This window comes from Equus przewalskii, chromosome 31 (genome assembly GCF_037783145.1).
Source record: "Equus przewalskii isolate Varuska chromosome 31, EquPr2, whole genome shotgun sequence".
Lineage (NCBI taxonomy): Eukaryota > Metazoa > Chordata > Mammalia > Perissodactyla > Equidae > Equus > Equus przewalskii.
Genome location: NC_091861.1, coordinates 3,916,417 through 3,936,352, shown reverse-complemented (window position 1 = coordinate 3,936,352; position 19,936 = coordinate 3,916,417). Strand labels below are relative to the sequence as shown.

Here is a 19,936-nt window from a genome sequence, read left to right as displayed (position 1 = left end):
AAAGTAATCAATAGACATTAATAACTATCCTTTCTTTTAAATACCAGGGTCTACAATGCCTTGGTGGATGCAAAAGCAGAGAGGTCAGATCCATCTCCTGGCTGGGCGACATTTTGCGTCACTGATCCAACCCTTAAAGGGAGCCAGCTGTCTTACCTGGGATCCATGGATGAGTTTCACAGGGTATTCTGTGAATGTCCTAAAATTCAGTGCAAGTGTTTCCTATGTGAGAGTGTATATGGATTTTCACTTAAATTTTACCAAAAGAAGTCCCTTGGGTTCTGCAGGCAGAGTGCTTGAATTTATATCCCAATTCACCACTTGGCTGCATGACTTTGAACAAATTACTTAACCTCTCTCAGCTTCAATATTCTCAAAATTGCAGGAATGATCTTACAGGGCTGCTGTGAAAATTAAACGTGAGGATTTTATGGGCATGTGAGGCGCCCTGTAATGCAGCGGCAGGCACTTAGTAAACACTTGCTAAATGTTAGTAATTACCATCATGTTCTCAAAGGAATTTGCAACCACCAAAATTTAAGAGCCACTGACCTAAGGCACTTTTAGAATTATACTTTAAAGAAAAAAAATCGGTTCTTGAGTTGAGAAGTCACACTCAAACCTAATTCTAACAGAATATCCATTAGCAAAACATAGAGCTGCATACTCATAATGAGGGAGATAGGCCTGGTAAATGGCTCTGAGAATGTGGAAGGCCAATTTGTGGTGTTCTTCCATGGGAGAAAAAGGATCTACCTTGTCCTGGGTTAGCCCCCAAATGAAACACTGTCAGTCTGCACTGGACTGCTGTACCATCCAAGTTCCTCTTGAAACTTTGAAACAAACTTTCAAGGCCAACAGCTTAAATTGCAACTCTGCATTTGCGGATGCTCTCTCTGCACTGTCTTCTTTAATTAGCGTGGAAGTCAAAGTTACAAAAGCATCGAGATTCTGCATATCTTTTAATGAAAGATAAAACAACAATATAAACATACACAAATTTACAGAGAAGGGATCAACTTTAATACATTTGGAGTAAAATGTGTTTCTTATTTAAATATGGTATAAAAATAAATGCAAGAAACATTAACCGAGAGTGTATAGACAGCAGAGAAAGACAGGAGGTTGTTTCTGACTGTGAATACATCGGTGAAATGAAAACTTCTCTGCTAATTTATCGTTTAATAAATGTGAAGCCATATGTATACTTATTGATATATGCTTTTTTCTTTTACACTTCTTCCAGGTTGTGACGGACTGAATTTTCAGTGCACAGTGTCTAGCAGAAGCTTTAAGAGAAAGAGAGAGGGGGTGGGGGTGGGGAAAGGTCTACTTCACTTGAACTTATTAAAAAGGAAAAGACACAGATCCAGCTTAGTACAAGGAGGAAGTAAGCAGACAACATTTTGAAATGGAGGCATTGAGATGGTAGAGTTCCTTGGAGATGACAATCCCTTAATGCACACAAAGAAAGAACAATTCAGGTCCTTTGCTCATGCAACATCTTGGTCTAATGTCCTTTGCTCCGGGTAACAACATAGAGCTACAAAGTATATGCAATGACTCCAGTCTGCTTCCATGCTACAAGATGATCCTTTTAGTAAGACTGAACAAGGCTTGTTAACCTCTTTGATGTGAGAGATTTCCCCTGAGGAAAAAATATAAAACAAGGAAAGAATAAAGAAAACAGAGTCTGATCACTGAAAACCTGCTTACAAGTAGCATCTATTTATTGCAGCGGATTTTTGCACAAGGGTCAACACAGAACCCTTTAGGTATACCTTAATTCAAACTTCATCACCAACTTCCCTCCCTCCCTCCGCCAACACATCAAACAAAATGATCCTCCCTCCTTCCACCCTCCCACCCATCCCACCCACTTCCTCCCCACTGCAAACAGACTGATGGGTTCACAGCACAGATTAGCAAATCATAAAACATGTCCATAAACGTTCCATCGAAGCTTAGCAAGGATGCAACACCTAGGTTCGTGACTGGTTATAAACATGTTACAACAAACCTTAGTAAACCGCTCTGAAAGGTAGCAATGTGAGTGCATTCTTGTTCAATTGCTGGAATTAGAGCTGCATTTATAAACAGCTAGGTATGCAGCGGGTATGATTTAATTAAGTAAAATGCATTTTGAAGGTGTGATTGGTGGAAACTCAAGACTGAGTTTTCACATCCCATATAATCATGGAGAAAAAGGCGCCAATTTTACATCTAGAGATAAAAGTCTCTTTGCTCCCTACTTCAAATTGTAGACATCTCTGTCCTTTCCCATCTGATTTCCTCCAACCCCAGCCCCAGAAAATCCTATATTTTCTGATTTTACAAATTGTATTAATACCTGGAGTACATATTCATTTTTTGGAAATCTTGAAAGCTAACACTGTCTCTATTAATACAAGTACCCTAGAGAGATAAGAACTTTTAAATTTCTTACAGGAATAGCAGATTGTCAATTGCTAATTTCTGTTTCATCTCTCATTTTATATGTTCTAGTATAAAAATAAGATAGTCTACTTATTGAATGAAATTTGTATTTCTCAGAGGATAAAATAATAAAGGAAAATCAAAAGATCTTTTGAGAAACACAATGTGTTAGTAATAAATTAATCACAGCAATAGTGTTGATTTGCTACCTGATGTGGCTCAGAGTTTGATGAAAGGGTGGTGTCCTGTGGGCCACACTAAGAATCATCATCTGTGGCCACACTTTGGGAAAAGGACAATATGTTTAAGATGTGATTAATAATTTCAAAATCAAGCTTTCTTTACACAGTGTACAGTAACTTACAAGGGCCCTTTTGCTGACCTGAATAGCAGCAATGAAAACCAAGCATCATTTCCCGTTAATTGCGGAAAAGCATTCAAGACTTAGCTCTCAGCAACTGACAGTAGAAGATGCAAAGTCTAGCAAAGGTCTTTCTCACTTGGCTATGCTTTGGTCACTTTATGGGAGGAAAAATAATAAAAGAAAAAGCAGTTTGTTAACAAGACACCCTACTTTACATTATATACAAAATATCTTTTGCTTCTTCTTGTCATCACTTCTGTGCCTGTTTCATAATCCATAAAATGAGGATAATAATAGTGCCACCTTTAAGAGGCTTTTCTGAAGAATAATGCAAGTACATTTCTTAAAACTACCCTTGGAACACTTGACGTATCCAGCGTATGTTGGCTATTACCTTACTATATTATTACCATTATTATTATTGTTATATGCTTTTATCAGGACACTGAGATTCAAAGTCACTATACTGACTGCGGAGGGCAGGAAATTGCTTATGAATTGGAAGCTGAAATTATACTGCTTTTCCACCGCAAACCTGGGCAATAGGTTGATCAAATAATGTTGGAATCAAAAAACTACTTTTCTATATTTGAAGACTATGCAATTTCCTATATTTATTACTGTGTTCTTGTGTGCTGTTAATGTAAATGTATATATGTGAGCACATATATTTCTTCCGAGGCTGAATAATGTATTTTTAAAAAGTGCGTACTGTTTTTAATGACATTTGTGGGACAGAGAGAACTACATATCGGCTGAGGCATAAGAGTAAGTTCTCATATAGTAGAGGAGGAGGGGAAAGATGCTAACATAAAACTATTTTTTTAACTACAGATTAATGTGATTTAGTAGAAACTATTGGGAAGGAGAACGAAATGGTTACATTGAAACAGGAAGCCGTTTGAAACTTAGATGTAATTACTTTTGTTTGGACTGTGAAACTGTCATCTTTGTAAATGCAATAAATAGCAACATGGTTCTCTTTCTACTTTTTTTTTTCTTCCAAATATCCTGGAAGCTCTCAGTACTTGGGCTTCATTAAAAACAGGGTGAGGGGGCCAGCCCAGAGGTGCAGCAGTTAGGTTCGCAGGTTCTGCTTCGGCCTCCCAGGGTACGCTGGTTCAGATCCCGGTTGTGGACTTAGGCACTGTTTGTCAAGCCATGCTGTGGCGGGCATCCCACATATGAAGTACAGGAAGATGGGCATGGATGTGAGCTCAGGGCCATTCTCTCTCAAAAAACAAAAACAAAACAAAATGGGGTGAGGTACAAGTTTAGCTTGACAGGCTGTTGTCCCAAGAGAGAATTCAAAAACACTCATTCATGGAAATCCCTAGAAAAACACAGGCCTACAGTAAACCTGTGGGTTTGTGATAATAGAAAAACAGATGAACAGAAATGGGAAAATGTATGCATACATCTTAATATAATCACACAATGAAACACTTTGTGTGATATAGACATCAAATACGTAACAGGAATACTCTGCGTATTGAGACAATGAAAAGGCTTTTTGGTTACAACTAACAGTAAGCAGAACTTAAGTGTCCCACTTTGGGGTCAAAGCAAACAGCACAGATGCCCAACCAGTCATCTAGATCTGAAGATCTAATCACTTGGATCATATCTGCAGATAGATCCTGTGCAAATGCTGCTTTGCTCATAAACCGGAAAGAAAAATACGTAGGATCTATTCTAGTGCACAAAGAAATATTGGTTGTTCCTTCTATTGGAAATTCCGAGATTAAAACGAACACTGATCTTTTCTCATCATAGGAAAGGACATATTTGTGTGTCAGTCATTTTGGAACCATCTCTCTCAGGGCAGCTCCTTGCAGGCTGTATGGGATCAGCCTCTGCCAATTATCTTTTCATAATTTTTCCAAGTTGAAGAATCTGAGATATTTTTATAGCTAAGTTGTAAAATCTTAATTCTGGAAACTAAAGGGCTCAAAAAAACACTTACCAATAGCAATTTTTACCAAAATGCTTACAATTGAATTCTGTATGAATGATACTTATTTTTAACCAAACAACTACATATGTGTTATGTGCTTTATATCCATTCTTGTCAGATTCTGAAAGGAAATAGATTACATTGGAAACAGGAAGCCGTAGAGAAAGGCAAAGACAGAAACTCAGAAGAAAATGAAACAAACTCAAGATCCTAAGAGATTTTATAGTATCTAGTTAACGGACAATACGCTAGAAAAAGAAGCACATAATCATTTTCAGGACAAAATAAACCTCAGACTTTAGCTGGTACCTAAGCAAACACAGAGCATCTACCTAATCTATAATATAGTTATCCTGTCAACAAGGAGAGCTTTCTAGTGTCTCACAACAAGACTTCTCCTCCGCCAAACTAGTTCCTTCCCGTCTTAAATGCTGTGAAGAGATTTTGCTATAATTAGGAAAATAAACCCCCCAAACAACCTAGTGTTTGTTCTTTGCTTTTCCAAGTTAACTGTCGATAGTTATGAATTTTGCCTGATTTTTAAAACCGTTCTTGGTCTTCAAGTCGTCACACGAAGTTGACAATAAGGAGCCGAGCGTCAGTGGAAATGGACAGGACGGCCAGGCTCTGGGCTCCAGTCTGAGCCCTGGGGCATTAGGGAGAGGGGCAAATTCCACATTCCTGCAGACACGAGTCTATAGAGGACAAGAGAGGAGCTATGCTCGCTTGGCTAAGCCCACTTGCTCTATTACTGCTGTAAAATCACGCAGCAGTCTTTCCCGTTCCATGGGACACTAAACAGACCGAGGAGAAATGAAGGGGTCGAATTTTAGAAGATAGGCATGAAAGAGCTTCAAGAGAAGAGTGGAGGGCTATCCACATTTTTAGACTCAAAAAAAAGAAGTTAACCTCTTAACTCTCGCTATTCCCTTACAGATCCTACTTGTCTGTTCCCTGTCGTTCCCTCCTAGTCTCTCCCAAAAGTCGCTGTAGACTCAGAAGTACATTCTAGAATGCTTCATAGGCTCCAGAGGCCATGGTGAGGGACTGGGAACAAGAAAGAGCAAATCTTGTCATTGCCTTTCCACTGGTGTGTGTGAACCAGTCGTCTGACCAGATGCCCAGCTCCACAGCTATGTAACTGCAAAGAGCTGACGGTGTGTGGTAATGAGATGCTGCTGGACCAGAGAGAGGGTATGCTCTTAGGAGAGGCTAAAGGCTAAAATGTCCCGATTTCATTTATAAATAAAAATACCCTTGCCAGGATTTCAAAATCCTTCATAACCTGGCTTCCCTGGCCTTTCAAAGTCCTCACTGTCTGGGGCCGGCCCTGTGGCCGAGTGGTCAGGTTTGTGTGCTCCACTTCTGGGCCCCAGGCTTCACTGGTTCTGACCCTGGGTGCGGACATAGCACCGCTCATCAGACGACGCTGAGGTGGCATCCCACATAGCACAATCAGAAGACACACAACTAAGATATACAACTATGTACTAGGGGGCTTTGGGGAGAAGAAGAAAAAAAAAAAAGAGGAAGATTGGCAACAAATGTTAGCTCAGGTGCCAATCTTTTAAAAAAAAAAAACCAAACAAAAAATCCCCACAAAGTGCCTACTGTCCTCCGCACCATGGTTCTTTGGCTGGCCTTTGCACCTGCGCTCTCAGTTTGGCTCACCCATCCAGGCATCTACGGTTGGATCCTACTCATTCTTCACAGATGAACTTCCCACCCACGTCATTGTTGAAACCTTCTAACTGCCCCCTAGACTCCGCTGCCGCTTCCCTCTCTGGATGCTGGGTGGAATCAGCACTCTCGCAGTGACGTGCCGTCTTGTGTTGCTCTCTCAGTCACCTGGCTTGGTGAAGCAATTGATAGCTGTTGAAACAACTTAATAACATAGAAGTCCCCAAACACACACTTGATTCTTTGCGTGAGTGGAATTCCTCGGCTGGAGATCACATTTTAACAATAAATTTCTAGAGATCAGGATAATAAGATTCGAATGTCTTGGGATAGGTAACTTTTACCTTGGGGGAGGGGAGGCACCTTGGGTGAGGAATGGGGACACGGGTCATACCCTAAATATTATCGAATTAACTGGCTGGAATCTGGGTCTTTTTACTTCTTATTTGGCCCCGGTTGTTTCTATCAAGAAAACTAACTGGGAAGGTGCTAAGAAGGTGCTAGGCTGAGTTTGGAAAACGAAGTCAGCTCTCTAGACAAACTTGCAGGTGAGTTTACTGAAACCCAGCGAATAATTTTAGCAAAATTGTGGAGAGTGTGAGTTTCTGGAAAGTTAACGATAAGCACAAATTGTTGGGATTTAAGTAAGAAACAATGAAAGAAAGAAGGAAGGAAGGAAGGCGGCTATGTAGCAGGTTTGGGAGCCAGTGTATTTAATGTTGAACACTGAAAAAAGTCTATTATTATGTACTAAAAAGAAATGGTTTACGATCATATTTAATTTAAGTACTCATTGCTAGCTTCCTGTGTGATTGAGAAAGAACAACTACAGCCAAATACTTTCAGTTTCTTAGTTAAAAATATTTTTCTAAAATAAAATTAGTGTATGTCCATTAGAGAAAATGAGGACAACATAGAAAAATGTAAAGAAATAAACATTACGTGCAATATAGTTATTTACATACTAATAAATCTTTCTACTTTTACTACAAATTATACTTTTTTAAATTTGATTTTTTTACAAAAAAATTTTACTGTGTATAATATTATAGCTTATTATGAGTAACATGTTTATTGAAATGATTATATACTGACCAATTACCCATGTTACGTACATTTCTTCTAATGTTTTGTTCAATTCATCACATTAGTGGGTAAGGAAATCAATTTAGAAAGACACTACTAACATTAAGAAAAAAATTAAATGTTATAGAACAGATCAGAACATATCAGAGTGTGTTGCACACACATAATAACAAAATGTATTTTTCTGAAGTGTAACTTTTTATAGAAAATAAAAATACACATATAAATATACAAGTATAGACAAGCACAGTTTACATAATCACATAACGTATACACATGCACACAAAAACATATGTATTACTGTGTCAAATGTGAGTGGCAATAAAAATAAAGATGAAAGCCACTGCTCTGTAATTTAATTTTTAATAGCTGCATAATATTCCATCAGGTAGATATACCTTGAGGTATTTAAGAAATTCACAAATGTACGTTCAGATTTCCTTATGTTTGGCAGTTATACGATGCAATGAATATTCTTGTATGTGTGTGAACATCTGGGTTCTCTTAGGATTAAGTTATTAGAAGCTCAACTACTGATTGGAAGTGAAAGAAGATTTTAAAGCTTTTGATACATTCTGTAAAGTTCTGAGAAAAGTGATTAGCAATTTATACTTCTTTAATGTATAGAATCACCAATTTTCTAATCCCTTTTCCAACACTAGATATTATCATTTAAAAAATTACCTAGCCTATTTGGAAGAAAAATGTATTTTGTTGCTTCCTGAATTATACTTGGTTATTAATAAAATAACTTTCTTTTTGTTTTCTCATATATTTATCGACTATTTGCATTTCGTCTGTCAGAATGGTTGGAGCTCATTTAAAAAATTTTCAAGTTAAAATCTTGCTTGTTTTTCTAATGGCTTACTGCTCTTCTGATTGTTTGCAAAGAACTCCTCGTATAAGCTATATAAGATCCTTGTCACGTGCATGCTCATTTACTCCCTTGTAAAAATTGTTTGCCAGACTTGAGGACGGGAGGTGCCTTAAACAAACGTTCTTGGACTAAGTAAGGGTCCAGCAGTCTTTCATAGTATCTCTGTGGACAAGACAGGGAACGGTGAGGCTGCTAACCAAATCAACAAGGATCTTCCAGGTGTGCTGATTATGAGAGCAGTGGAGCTCTTCTTCCCTGCTCTGTTTGATGTTTTAATCCATAATTTGCATGATTCAACTGAGGGAATTGTGATAAAATGCATGCCTGATGCAAATCTGATAATCTTGATAAAAGACTGGGTAACAAAGAGAGACTCTAAAAAATGATGTAAAGCTATAACTCACAAAATAAAACTCAATAGAAAGAAGGATAAAGAACCAAACTCACACTAAAATGAATAAACCAACAATAAACCAAAAGCCTAGCAGGAAAAGACAAGATGAGGGAGATGTAATCTGAGCTCATGAGAAAAAAAATCTAGTTTTTAAACAATTTTAAGCCCAAAATGACTCTCCATTTTGACATGGCTGCTGTGCTGGGAACTGGGATGGGGAAGCTGATGGAATTTTCAGGCTGGATTGCCAACGTTACATGATCTGTGCTTTCTTTCCTGTTGGGAAGATGCTATTCCCAATCCATGCTGGTTGGGTCACATCTCAAGTATTGCGTTCAGTTACCGTTATGGAGGACTATTCATGAACTGGAGCAAATACAGGCAGAGAGCAGCAAAAACAGTGAAAGAAGATGAGACTATTAAGTGAGAGAACATTACGTGCCCACTTTCCTAGTGTATATCTCACTCAGATTTAATTTGATAGCAATTTTTAAGACCTCTTTACTTTTTCAAGTCTTTTTAAGTGTTCAGCTTAATTTTCATAGACGCTTCTTTTTCTTTTCATATTCAAATTTCAGCAGCTTATATAATATTTAAACAAATGTGTAATTGCTATCAATTCAAATGTGATAAACAGCTATGAGAGCCAATGCAATTGACTCTTAACCATATAATTCAGCTGGTGGTTGCGAAACCTGTGGACATAACTGGAGAGTAGCTTTCAGCTGTGACATTCAGTGTGCCCTTGGCATCTATCCAGGGACAGAGTGGGGAGAATTGGTTAGTCTAGAGCAGTGGTTTGCAAGTTGCGGTCTCAAAGCCAGCAGCATCAGCATCACCTGAGAATTGGTTTAAAATAAAAATTCTCAGACCTTACCAGAAAATTACTTAATTAGACTTTCTGAGAGGTGAAGTCCAGCAATCTGTGTTATAAGGAGCCCTCCAGGTGATTCTGCGGCTAAAGTGAGAACCACTGATCTTTCGTAAGGAGGCTCAGGTAGGAACGCCTCTACCTGGATCATGGTTCTTAAACTCTGCTGTTCTGAGGTGCTTGTAACCAATGCAAGTGATGGGAGAGGGGCAGAGAGAATGATTCTAACTCAGTTTATCTGAGATGAGGTCATGGAATCTGCATTTTCCAAGTCCCTGGTGATTTTGAGATATGAGACATGGGTGGTTGAACCTCGCAGAAAAACAGTCAACTAGAAATTTTGACTAAAGGAAATAAAAAGAAAACATGAGAAGAGTTGATGTAATCACTCCAATTAATTCGATCTTGTCTCGATCTAAAGGAATGTTTGTGTTATTCTGCCTGGCTCCAGGAGGCAGGACTACGATCGATACTTGGAAGTTACAGAAAAGTAGATTATGCTGAAAATAAGGAATACATTTCTAAAAGATAGAATGGACTGGCTCTGCAGTCTAAGGGCACCAGATCTCTGAAACTTATGAGCCGGCAAATGCTGGATGCCCAGTTGTCTTTGAGTCTACAGGAGAGACTCATGCAATGAGGTGGAGACTAGACTGGGGGATTGAGGCCTCTGAGTTCCTTTTCAATTCTGAGGCTCCAAAAAATTCATCACTCTCAATATCACCCAGAAGTACCTTGAGGACTTAACTTTTAAAATTAGAAAAGATAAAGACTTCCCAATAGTCTTTTCTTTCAGGTATTAGAACTATGATCCTCCTAGATATTAATATGTATAGTTCTGTGAACAGTCTTGATATTACAATAACACTGCTTGTTACTCCCCTTGGTAACTCAGCCTTGTCTATTGAGTAATTTTTCTATTGCTGCTGAAGTACATGGGAAAAAAAGATGTTTAATATCAAAGTAAGTAAATCAGAATGATGTGACAAACTGAAAAACCAATAGCTGAGCTTTTCTTCTCCAGAAACTACAGTCAGTGCAGTTTAGAGATGGTGTTTGAAATTTCTCATAACTGCCACAAGCCTATTTTAATAACTCTCTACTAGTTGAAATTACAGGTATAATTATTATAGTTAAGATCGTCCGATGTTTGCTCCTGTTACCCTTAGATGCTGGCCATTGGAAAACAACAACGGCAGAAACAGCCATCAAAATATGATGCTCAAGGCGGGGATTTTGCCCAATCTGAGCCTGCTGCACGCTACCTGCCAAATGCCTAAGAAACGCAGCAAGGTGACTGTAGATACACACGTAACACATTTATGTCTATAAACATGTATGCTAAATTGCATCATCTAAATTGATGACGTCTACTGCCTAGCTATTTTAAATTGTCTATTTTAGTTTTACTGCCTCTAAGTACTTGCGTAAATTATGGAAAAGTAAAAATTGCCCTCATGGCTATCATCGGTATATAAATGGCTTTCTTTTCTGAAAAATGTTTCATAAAGGAAGGCTGATGAACACATATGATGTACATGTGGCTTCAGAATGGGTAAGAGAAAATGAGAAGTAGACGGTTCCGTGATAACATAGGGCTGCCTAGTAAGTGACCTCATATCTAGAAATAATTAACATATGAATTTACTTTTAGTGGAAATTAAATTTGGACATCATAATATAAGCCCAATCTTTATCAATTTAAGTTTCATTCATATTTTTCCTAGCAAAATGTAAAACAATTATAAAAGACTATGAAAATGTTTTGCCCTTAGACTGTTGATAAAATTCTATTTAACTCTAAATCTATTCAATCCTATTTAACTCAATGAGGTAATGAAGTAATTGCAATTGATGCTGAGACTAAGAGCTGACTGTTGGCAAGTTACTTTGCCAAACATTGTAGCGCGACATACATAAGCCCACACAGACATTTCCATACCTTCTTGCTTTACTCACCTACGAATTTGTACCCTGATACAAGATTCAGATCGTATTTGAGTAATACTTCAATTCACATATCTTCAAATAAAATCAAAGTGGTAGTGTACAATAGTGTATTAGCTATTATATAATGCCTACAATTCCTAACCGAGGCACTGGAAGTTTATTCTTCTATTATCAACTCTTCCAGCAAACTTGGTTCAAACTTGGCTCTAGCCTATATGTAAATTTGTTGTGTTGTGTCACTCTTCTTCACTTCCTCTATTTCACTGCCCAAGTTCTTGTCCTTATTATCTATCGTGAATCAATACAGTAGCCCCTGATCCTGGAAACATGTCTTTCTATCTCCAGGTTCTCCTAACTTGCCCTCCACCCTCATCTTGGGCATAGGTGATGAGAGCCTATTGTGTAAATCTAGAATACAAGCTATCTCCTTGATTACCTTCTTCTTCTTTTTTTTGGTGAGGAAGATTGGCCCTGAGCTAACATATGTTGCCAATCTTCCTCTTTTTTCTTGAGGAAGATTGTCGCTGAGCTAACATCTATGCCAATATTCCTCTATTTTTTATGTGGGACACTGCCACAGCATGGCTTGATAAGTGGTGTGTGGGTCTACACCTGGGATCTGAACCTGCAAACCCTGGGCCGCTGAAGTGGAGTGTGCGAACTTAACCACTACATCACCGGGCCGGCCCCTTGATGATCTTCTTCTGTACTACACGCCTCTAACCAGAAACCTCCATGGGACTCCCTGCCTGGAACACAACTGAATTTGTCAAACCCTCGGACCCTCTTTCTGGTTCTATCTTTGTTCTTTCTCTCTCTCAGGGCTGGGTGCCCCAGCTATTTAGTAGACAGGTCTTTTCCGTGGGCCCTAACTCTTCTCCCTGCCTACTCTGTGCTGCTTTTAGAAAAACCATCATGACTTACATGAAGTAAGCTGGTGGGAAGTAAGTTCTGTTCACTGAACAAGTAACTTTTATGAGAAGATTGAGCCAACTTAGATGCACACATTAGTGGCACCCCCAACGTAGTTATTTCCGGTTACCTCTGTCCTCTCATAAGCTATAAGCTTCCTAAGAGTAGAGGCTATGTCTTATGACCTACATATTCTCAGATAGGGAGCAAAGTGCCCAACCCATAGTAGGCACTCAATAACCATTTTTTCTTGCATAAAACAATCTGGCAGTGCTGGGATTCATAGGTACTATTGGGTTAGAAACTTGTTACATGGAGCCCGCAAGATGGTCTCCAGCTGCACAGTCATCCAGGGCCTCATAGCCACTGGTGTAAACCCAATGTCTCGGGTACATCAGAACAGTATTTTGGAAAATGCTGTTGAAACTTCCACCCCTGGCATATGTGTCGGCAAGGGGAAGTTTCCCCTGGGGGAGGTCCACTCAGCAACCTCAAAACCTTCCATAGGAGCCCCTGGGGTTGTACTGGATGCTCTCTGGCCAACAACAACTATACAGTTCACAGCTTAGAGAACTCAAGTGGCAACTTAAGAACTAATGATGCTACTAGGAGAAATAGAGATGTATTGTCCAAACTAAATAGACTACATGGTCTGATACATTTCACACCATCGATTTACATCATGCTGCAGGGAACCTAAAATTGCTTTCTCAGGCGAGTTATCCCCACAAGCAGTTTCAATAAAACAAGATGGATAGCCTTATACGCCAACAACAAAATGATAAATGAGATGAGTTTCAGGTCCAGAAGAGAAGAAAGAGGAGAAAATAGTTCATCCTTGACCAGACTCACTTTATGTGTTTACTGGTAATATCCATGGTGAGGAGACCCAATGGCCTCTTCTAACATAGTTTCTCCACATAAATATACCTGTAATCTCAAGCAGTAAAATTACAGTACTCAGCCAGAAAAGAGCACGCAGAGTTCTCCTTAAGGTAAATTCACAGGTGCACACATACAAAATCAAAACCTTCGAACAATCTAGGAACTAGTGAAAACAATGATAAAAATGTAGCATATGAGTGGATCCTAGATCGCCAGGTCAATTTTCTCTACTGGCAGTATTCATGGTGCACAAACCCAGTGGCCAGTTTGTCAATTTTCTTTTTAGGTGCTCCAGGATCCTTTGCAATATAGCTTGTCTATGCTAATGTGCCTGTAAGCCCAAACAGCACAGTTTAAAGTGCTCAGCTCAATCCTAAGGAGAAATGATGTCCGGCCCAAAGGGGCACTCGAGGGATCTGCGTGAGCAGAATTGACACCACACTGCCCTGCTCCCAGCGTTGCTCCATGGCGGGTCTGGGACTGTGCTTCCCAAATCTGGAATCTGTATTGCACACAGGGTTACACTGGGTGGAGAGGGTGGCCTCAGTGTACAATCTTGGTGGTTGTCAGGGTATGTAAAGGAAATTTCATGTTAGATTTCACATTTAATTAAAACCAAGCTAAAAAATCATTTGACCAGGGACTAGAAACAATCCATAGCATCTTTCACGCGTCTTAAAACAGCATAAGTCTCCAAAAAAGTAACTACAATTCTTTAAAGATTGAGGAGCACTTGGTAGAGGAGGCCCGCCAGTCACGTGTATCACAGTGGTTCTGCTAACCAGGAATCACAGTCTGATCCCCGCCGTCTGTGATGAGTTATCTTACACTCTAGAATATGCTTTTGTGTTAGGGAAAAAGTAAAGGTAAGAAAGAGAGAAATAGACACATGGACCCCTCTTCTTTCATAATATTGCATTCTGTTTAACCAAGCAATTCAATTTTTTATGAATATGTAGTGAGAAAAAAGTCAACATTTAATTTGAAGGATGTTTATCGCACTTTGATCTATAATGGCAATGAATGAATAAATAAATAAATAGGGGAAAACCTAAATGTCCATCAATAGAGGATTGGAAAAACACATTATGGGTGTATCCATTGAGAGGAATTTTGTGTAGTCAGTAAGTAAAATCATGCATTTAGAAGAATATGAAATGACCTGGAAGATATTTATGATGCCATTTAAGTACATCAAGCATGTTTGAAAAGCATGTTTAAGGTATAATCCCATTTTTAAAATATTTTATATATTTGTGCAAAGTGCTCATTGGAGCTACTTCTGGTTGAGATTATAGATGAAGAAACTGATGGTCAGTGGCTTAACTGATTTCTAAAAATTCAGATGGAAAGAAAGTGTGGGACTAGGTTTAAAATCTAAATATTAACATGCCAAGCTCCCAGGCCTGGGCTCTTTTTACCACATTTTGCTGCTTATGTAAAATCTGCATGAGATATATTAACTGGCAACATCATAATGGGCTTAGACAAAGAATTTAATTAGATTTAACCAAAAAGAACATTCTAAAAGAATTAAATATTGTATCTTTCTCATTTTTGACACTCAAATTATAGGATTTACATTTACCTTTGTTCTTACCAATATTTATTCTAATAAGTTACAGAGCTAACTACAAGATTGGTCAACTGATTTCAGAGCCAACACAGTCCTTCTGTTCAAATTTTCTCATAGAGTTTTCAAAACTTCTCCTGCAATTTGTTGCAGTTTCCAGAGCTTCCTCACAAGCCCAATGCACTAGCATAACTACCCCAGAGCAGAGGGGATGGGTCAGAGCAGAGGCGATGGGTCATCATATCATTTCTGTTGATTCTGTTAAAGCTCTGCAGAGAATTGTCTTCACCGAAATAGGGTAAACTTTTCTCCAAAGAAGTTAGATTAGGTGAGTTCCCGGGAGTTCAACATTAACATTTTCTAATTTTATTTCTGCGTTTCTAGCCCAGAGCCAGGCTGATTTAATTTCCATGACACACAAATTAAGGAGAGGAGGTGAGTAACGCAGATGGCACTTGATTTATGAATTTTGATGGAAGGCATGGATGATCAACCCTCCTACCCTGTTTTTCCCCTTATTTCCTATCTGTCCTTCCTTAAGGTTTGTGTGGCAGGCAGGCGCTATGATAATTTAATTGTTGGAGAAATGGTGTCAGATAGGTGTCCATGGTGAGGAAAACGACTGTCTCAATTAGTACGGCATATGAACTTTGTCAAACAAGAATGAAGTCAATAAGAATAACACTTACAGGTGTGAGAGGACATAGCAACCCTTGAAAGACCTTAGGAGACTTCTCTGATGGCAAGAAAAATAAAGTAACAAAAGAGGAAATCACAGGAAATGAGATTTCTTAAGACAACAAGCCAAGGTGAAGGTATTACACAAATGTGAGTTATTCTTATCCCTCCAATGTTGGGCGTGATGGAAAGAAAATGAGTAATCTATAGACTAATGAATTTAAAGTCAGAAGACTTGGCTTCCAGTCCTGGCTCTAACACTCAACAACTGATGACAGTGGTGAAGTGGACTTGCCTCACTGTTTCCTCAATTTGCTCACTCTTAAAAGGGGGGTAACACCTGCCCACCTGCCTCCCAAGATTGTGAAGTACGTAAAACAACAGAACAAAATAAACAGAAAAGAATGGGTGTTCTTGGAACACTGTACAATGCCATGCAACTGTTAGCTGTTTATTCTAATTATTCTCTGAAGGACCTGCAAGAGTTTATTTAGTCTCAGTAACCAATGGAAGTTCCAACAGTGTTGGGAAGAGCTGTCTGGCAAAACACGCTTGACTCTTGTGTGAAACAAAGCAGCAATGCCATTTTTATAAGCCAGGTTGTAAAACTAACTTTGCTGGGACATGTAAATAAACTTCCCCAAATAGACACTAATTGGAAATGGACTTAGACCCCAGAGGATGAGAGCATCCAGGGGCCAGGTTTATCTCGTACCAGTTGGAAGAATATCAAGAAGCAAGGTGATCAGTGGTGAGAGAAAGAACTTTTTGCGAACAAAATACATTTTGGGTTAGTGCCAGCTCCTTAACTAACTGTGTGACTCTAGGAAGATTATGTACACCCTCAGACCCTTCAGTTTTCTCACCTGTAAAATGGGTAAAATAATGGGTATAATAATACCACCTTGGAGGGGTGGCTTAAATTAACTTAGATAATATGAAGTGCCCAGTGCAGAGCCTGTACATGGCAGACACTCGATGAATGTGAGTCCTTATCATCTCACTTTTCCCAGTTCCTTTCCCAGTTTACATACTTGTTTACCTATATTTTTCCTCTTCCACTTTTTTCTTGAATACTCTCTTGTAGCCTCCCTATATTCACCAGAACAACCTGCACATAGGACTCCTTTAAAATGTTTATTTAAACTCCATCTTTTCTCCATTCTGTCTTTCTGCTTATAATAAAAGCATCCATTTTTTACCTTGTGTTAAAATTATTTTATTTATCCTGTAAAGATATCCCATAAAATTTATTATGTAAGTACTTAAAATGCCTAACACAACCACTGACCCTAAAAGTAACCGTGACCTGGAGAAAGGCTGAACCAAGGGGAAATAAAAAAGAAACGAGAAAAGAAAGTTGAAGGGAACTTTAAATAGAAACAAACCATCCTAAGATTTAATGATGTATGGTATATTAATTTTGATTTTTGTATATAAGTAAATTTCAGGGTGGAAATTTACTTCTCAGGACAAATAAATAAATGTATCACTTGTAATCTATTGAGCTCTCTGATCTCAATTTCCTTACTCCATTTCTTTACAGTACTATCAAAACAAAGCATTCAATGAAAAATATTGCTTTTCATTATCCTGGATGGGAAAGGATTAACCCTAACCAGTTGTGTCTGAAGGTTATCGGAAATATATTAGTATGTTGTGTGTATATATCTGTGCACGTATGAATGATACTCAGCTTCTTCAGTAACTCTAGGCTTTTTCCCCCTTCTCCTTAAAATGATGGTTGCCTTTCTTGGCCTAGAGTAATCCTATTTACCCAACTAAATGTAACTTCCTCTGGGAATTCTCACCTTACCCATGTGATAGGTATTCCTCTGGAAATTCTCACTTTACCCTCCCTACCCTAACACCAAGTAGAAATAGTTTATCCTTTTCCTGTGCATTATAACACTTTGTTGACACCATTAGGTACCTTAGCAATTAAGGTCTATACCTTCTACATGTTCCTGAGACATAGCGCGATCTCTGGAATATAGTTGGTACTTGAGGTACGAATTTTGATTGGAGGTACAGATGATTAATCCTCTCTTCCCCTTATTTCCTATTGATCTTTCCTTAAAGTTGACAGTGTGCGTCAACGTGGGGCTATTTTAAGAGTTGGGCAAGTTGGTCAGATTTGGGGATGGTGTTGGAGGAAAGACAATGATTTTGCTTCCCCTTTCCATCTTCCTTAAGTTGCATTATTATTTTTAACCATATCACAGAAGTTTCCACTCCAATTTCAAGAATAATATTTTGTCAGCATTGTGTTAGAAAGGGTTGAGTTTGAAACAATTCTTAAACAGTGCACAGAGCACTGTGCAATATCCTATGGCCATTTTCTCCAGTAAAATCTTGGAGCATTTCTTTGACATTGTCATGACCGTGGTGACTTATGAGGCATGTTTAGGAAAATTTCATATTAAAGTTCAGAGATTCCAATAGAGGCAGCCAAAATTTTGTGGAGTTTATAGTGTGATTAATTCCTGGAGTCTTTCATTTTCCAGCTCTTTAATTTGTGCAATCACATTGAACATTCAAAGTATATACTGCTTTTGAAAGTCTTTCAAATACTCTGCGCACAGTCACAACTGGCAATTCATAAATAGAACTGATTAACATTCCCCACCACAAGGATCCTTGAAGGAAACTAAAACCAAAAACCATATCTTCGTTGAATCCAATTTGCTTACATTTCAACACACATAACTCCACTTAACTGGCCATCACAGCAAAAGCCACAACATACACACACACACAGCAGCATGGAGCTAACCACACAACTCAACAGACAATGCAGACAAACTTGAGTATAAACCAAGATTTTTCTACCTCTTTTCATAACAGGTTAGTGCTGGCCCTCAGTGTTGGTGTACAGTTTTTATGGCATGGGAAAATAGGGATGTTTCTGCCCTATAAAATAAATGTGTTGAAGTCTTTAGTTTGAGCTTATGCAATGTCAGAAAGTTCCAAAGGCACTGCCACAATACAGAAAAATAAAAGAATTCCACAAACAGATATATCACCAAAATACATGGCAAGATACTAAGAAAACAGCGGTAGGTAAACTACTGTTTCCCCAGATGGGAATAGTTTTTCAACACCTTCCTGAAAAATAAAGAAGAGAGGCATGCTAGTGGGTCTGTGGTGGGGCACAGCTTCTCACCGACCACCATTCATACCAAGTCTTTGTCTTTAAACTGCTCAATAGGTCAGTGTCACCCTGCAGAAGCAGAAAGCACAGAACCCCCATTGTTCCGAATCTTCTAAGCCTTAGGAAGAGCTAAGGGAAAGAGCATAGAAACGCATGCACTATCTTTAATAAAGAAAGGGATACAGAGAATAAAAATGAAAATATAAAAAATAATTTCTTCATTTTATATATCGTAATATACACTTCTTTCCAAACTTTAGTTTGATACATGTAGTTTTTCACGTATAACATCTTTTTTATCTACTCTATAAAAGGCGGGGACAAAAAGATAAGTAGGAAGCACGAAGTTCTGAATTTGAATAAAGGCAGTACCTTCGCTGTTACGTCAAAGGATGCAAGGTGGGCTATGGGGCTAGAAACTGGGAAAATTTCCCAGTTGGACTTAATGATTCCTAATTCCTCAGAAAGTAAAACTTACCACATTCTGTGCAAATTTCTCAAGAGATGTTCTGCGATCCATTGAGTGTCCCGACTTACATGTGTGGGGTGGGGTCAGACAAAGGGAAATAGGGAACATTAAAAAAAAAAAAAAGAAAGCGAGGAAAACAGAGCAGAGAAAGAAAAAGACAGGATGATGAAATGATGCAACACAAATCCATGTTCTGCATCATGGGGACCACGAAGGCAGGAGAGTCCCAGGGAAGGCTCCTGGCACAGGACATGGGCTCTGTTTTCATTAGTGCTTTTATTTTTATTTTATTTTACTTTTTGAGGAAGATCAGCCCTGAGCTAACATCTGCTGCTAATTCTCCTCTTTTTGCTGAGGAAGACTGGCCCTGAGCTAACATCCGTGCCCATCTTCCTCTACTTTATATATGGGACACCTATTACAGCATGGCTTGTCAAACGGTGCCACGTCCACACCCAGGATCCGAACCGGTGAACCCTGGGCCGCCCAAGTGGAACTTGTGCACTTAACTGCTGCGCCACCGGGTCGGCCCCTAGTGCTTTTATTCTTAACACTAAAAACTCTCCTTGTGCAAACAAAATGATGTGATTTCAAGCAAAATCAAATTATACTAAAATGAAGTAGACGTGAAGTTTCATGCTGACATTTGC

The 19,936-nt window shown here is 38.7% G+C and overlaps 1 protein-coding gene across 9 annotated transcripts in view; it reads right to left on the bottom strand.

Moving 5' to 3' along the window:
• Positions 1 to 945: 945 nt before the first annotated feature.
• RGS7 (regulator of G protein signaling 7) overlaps positions 946 to 19,936 on the bottom strand; it is a 488,122-nt gene continuing 469,131 nt past the window's right edge. For 5 of the 9 annotated variants that reach the window (XM_070602542.1, XM_070602547.1, XM_070602549.1 and 2 more), the window contains 2 exons: positions 18,496 to 18,576; positions 946 to 1,648 (listed from right to left, as the gene is read on the bottom strand). In XM_070602542.1, the coding sequence (XP_070458643.1) occupies positions 18,502 to 18,576 (75 nt within the window). In that variant the 3' untranslated portion in view covers positions 946 to 1,648; positions 18,496 to 18,501. The remainder of the gene's footprint in view (positions 1,649 to 18,495; positions 18,577 to 19,936) is intronic. The other 4 variants (XM_070602545.1, XM_070602548.1, XM_070602551.1 and 1 more) reach the window with 1 other exon arrangement.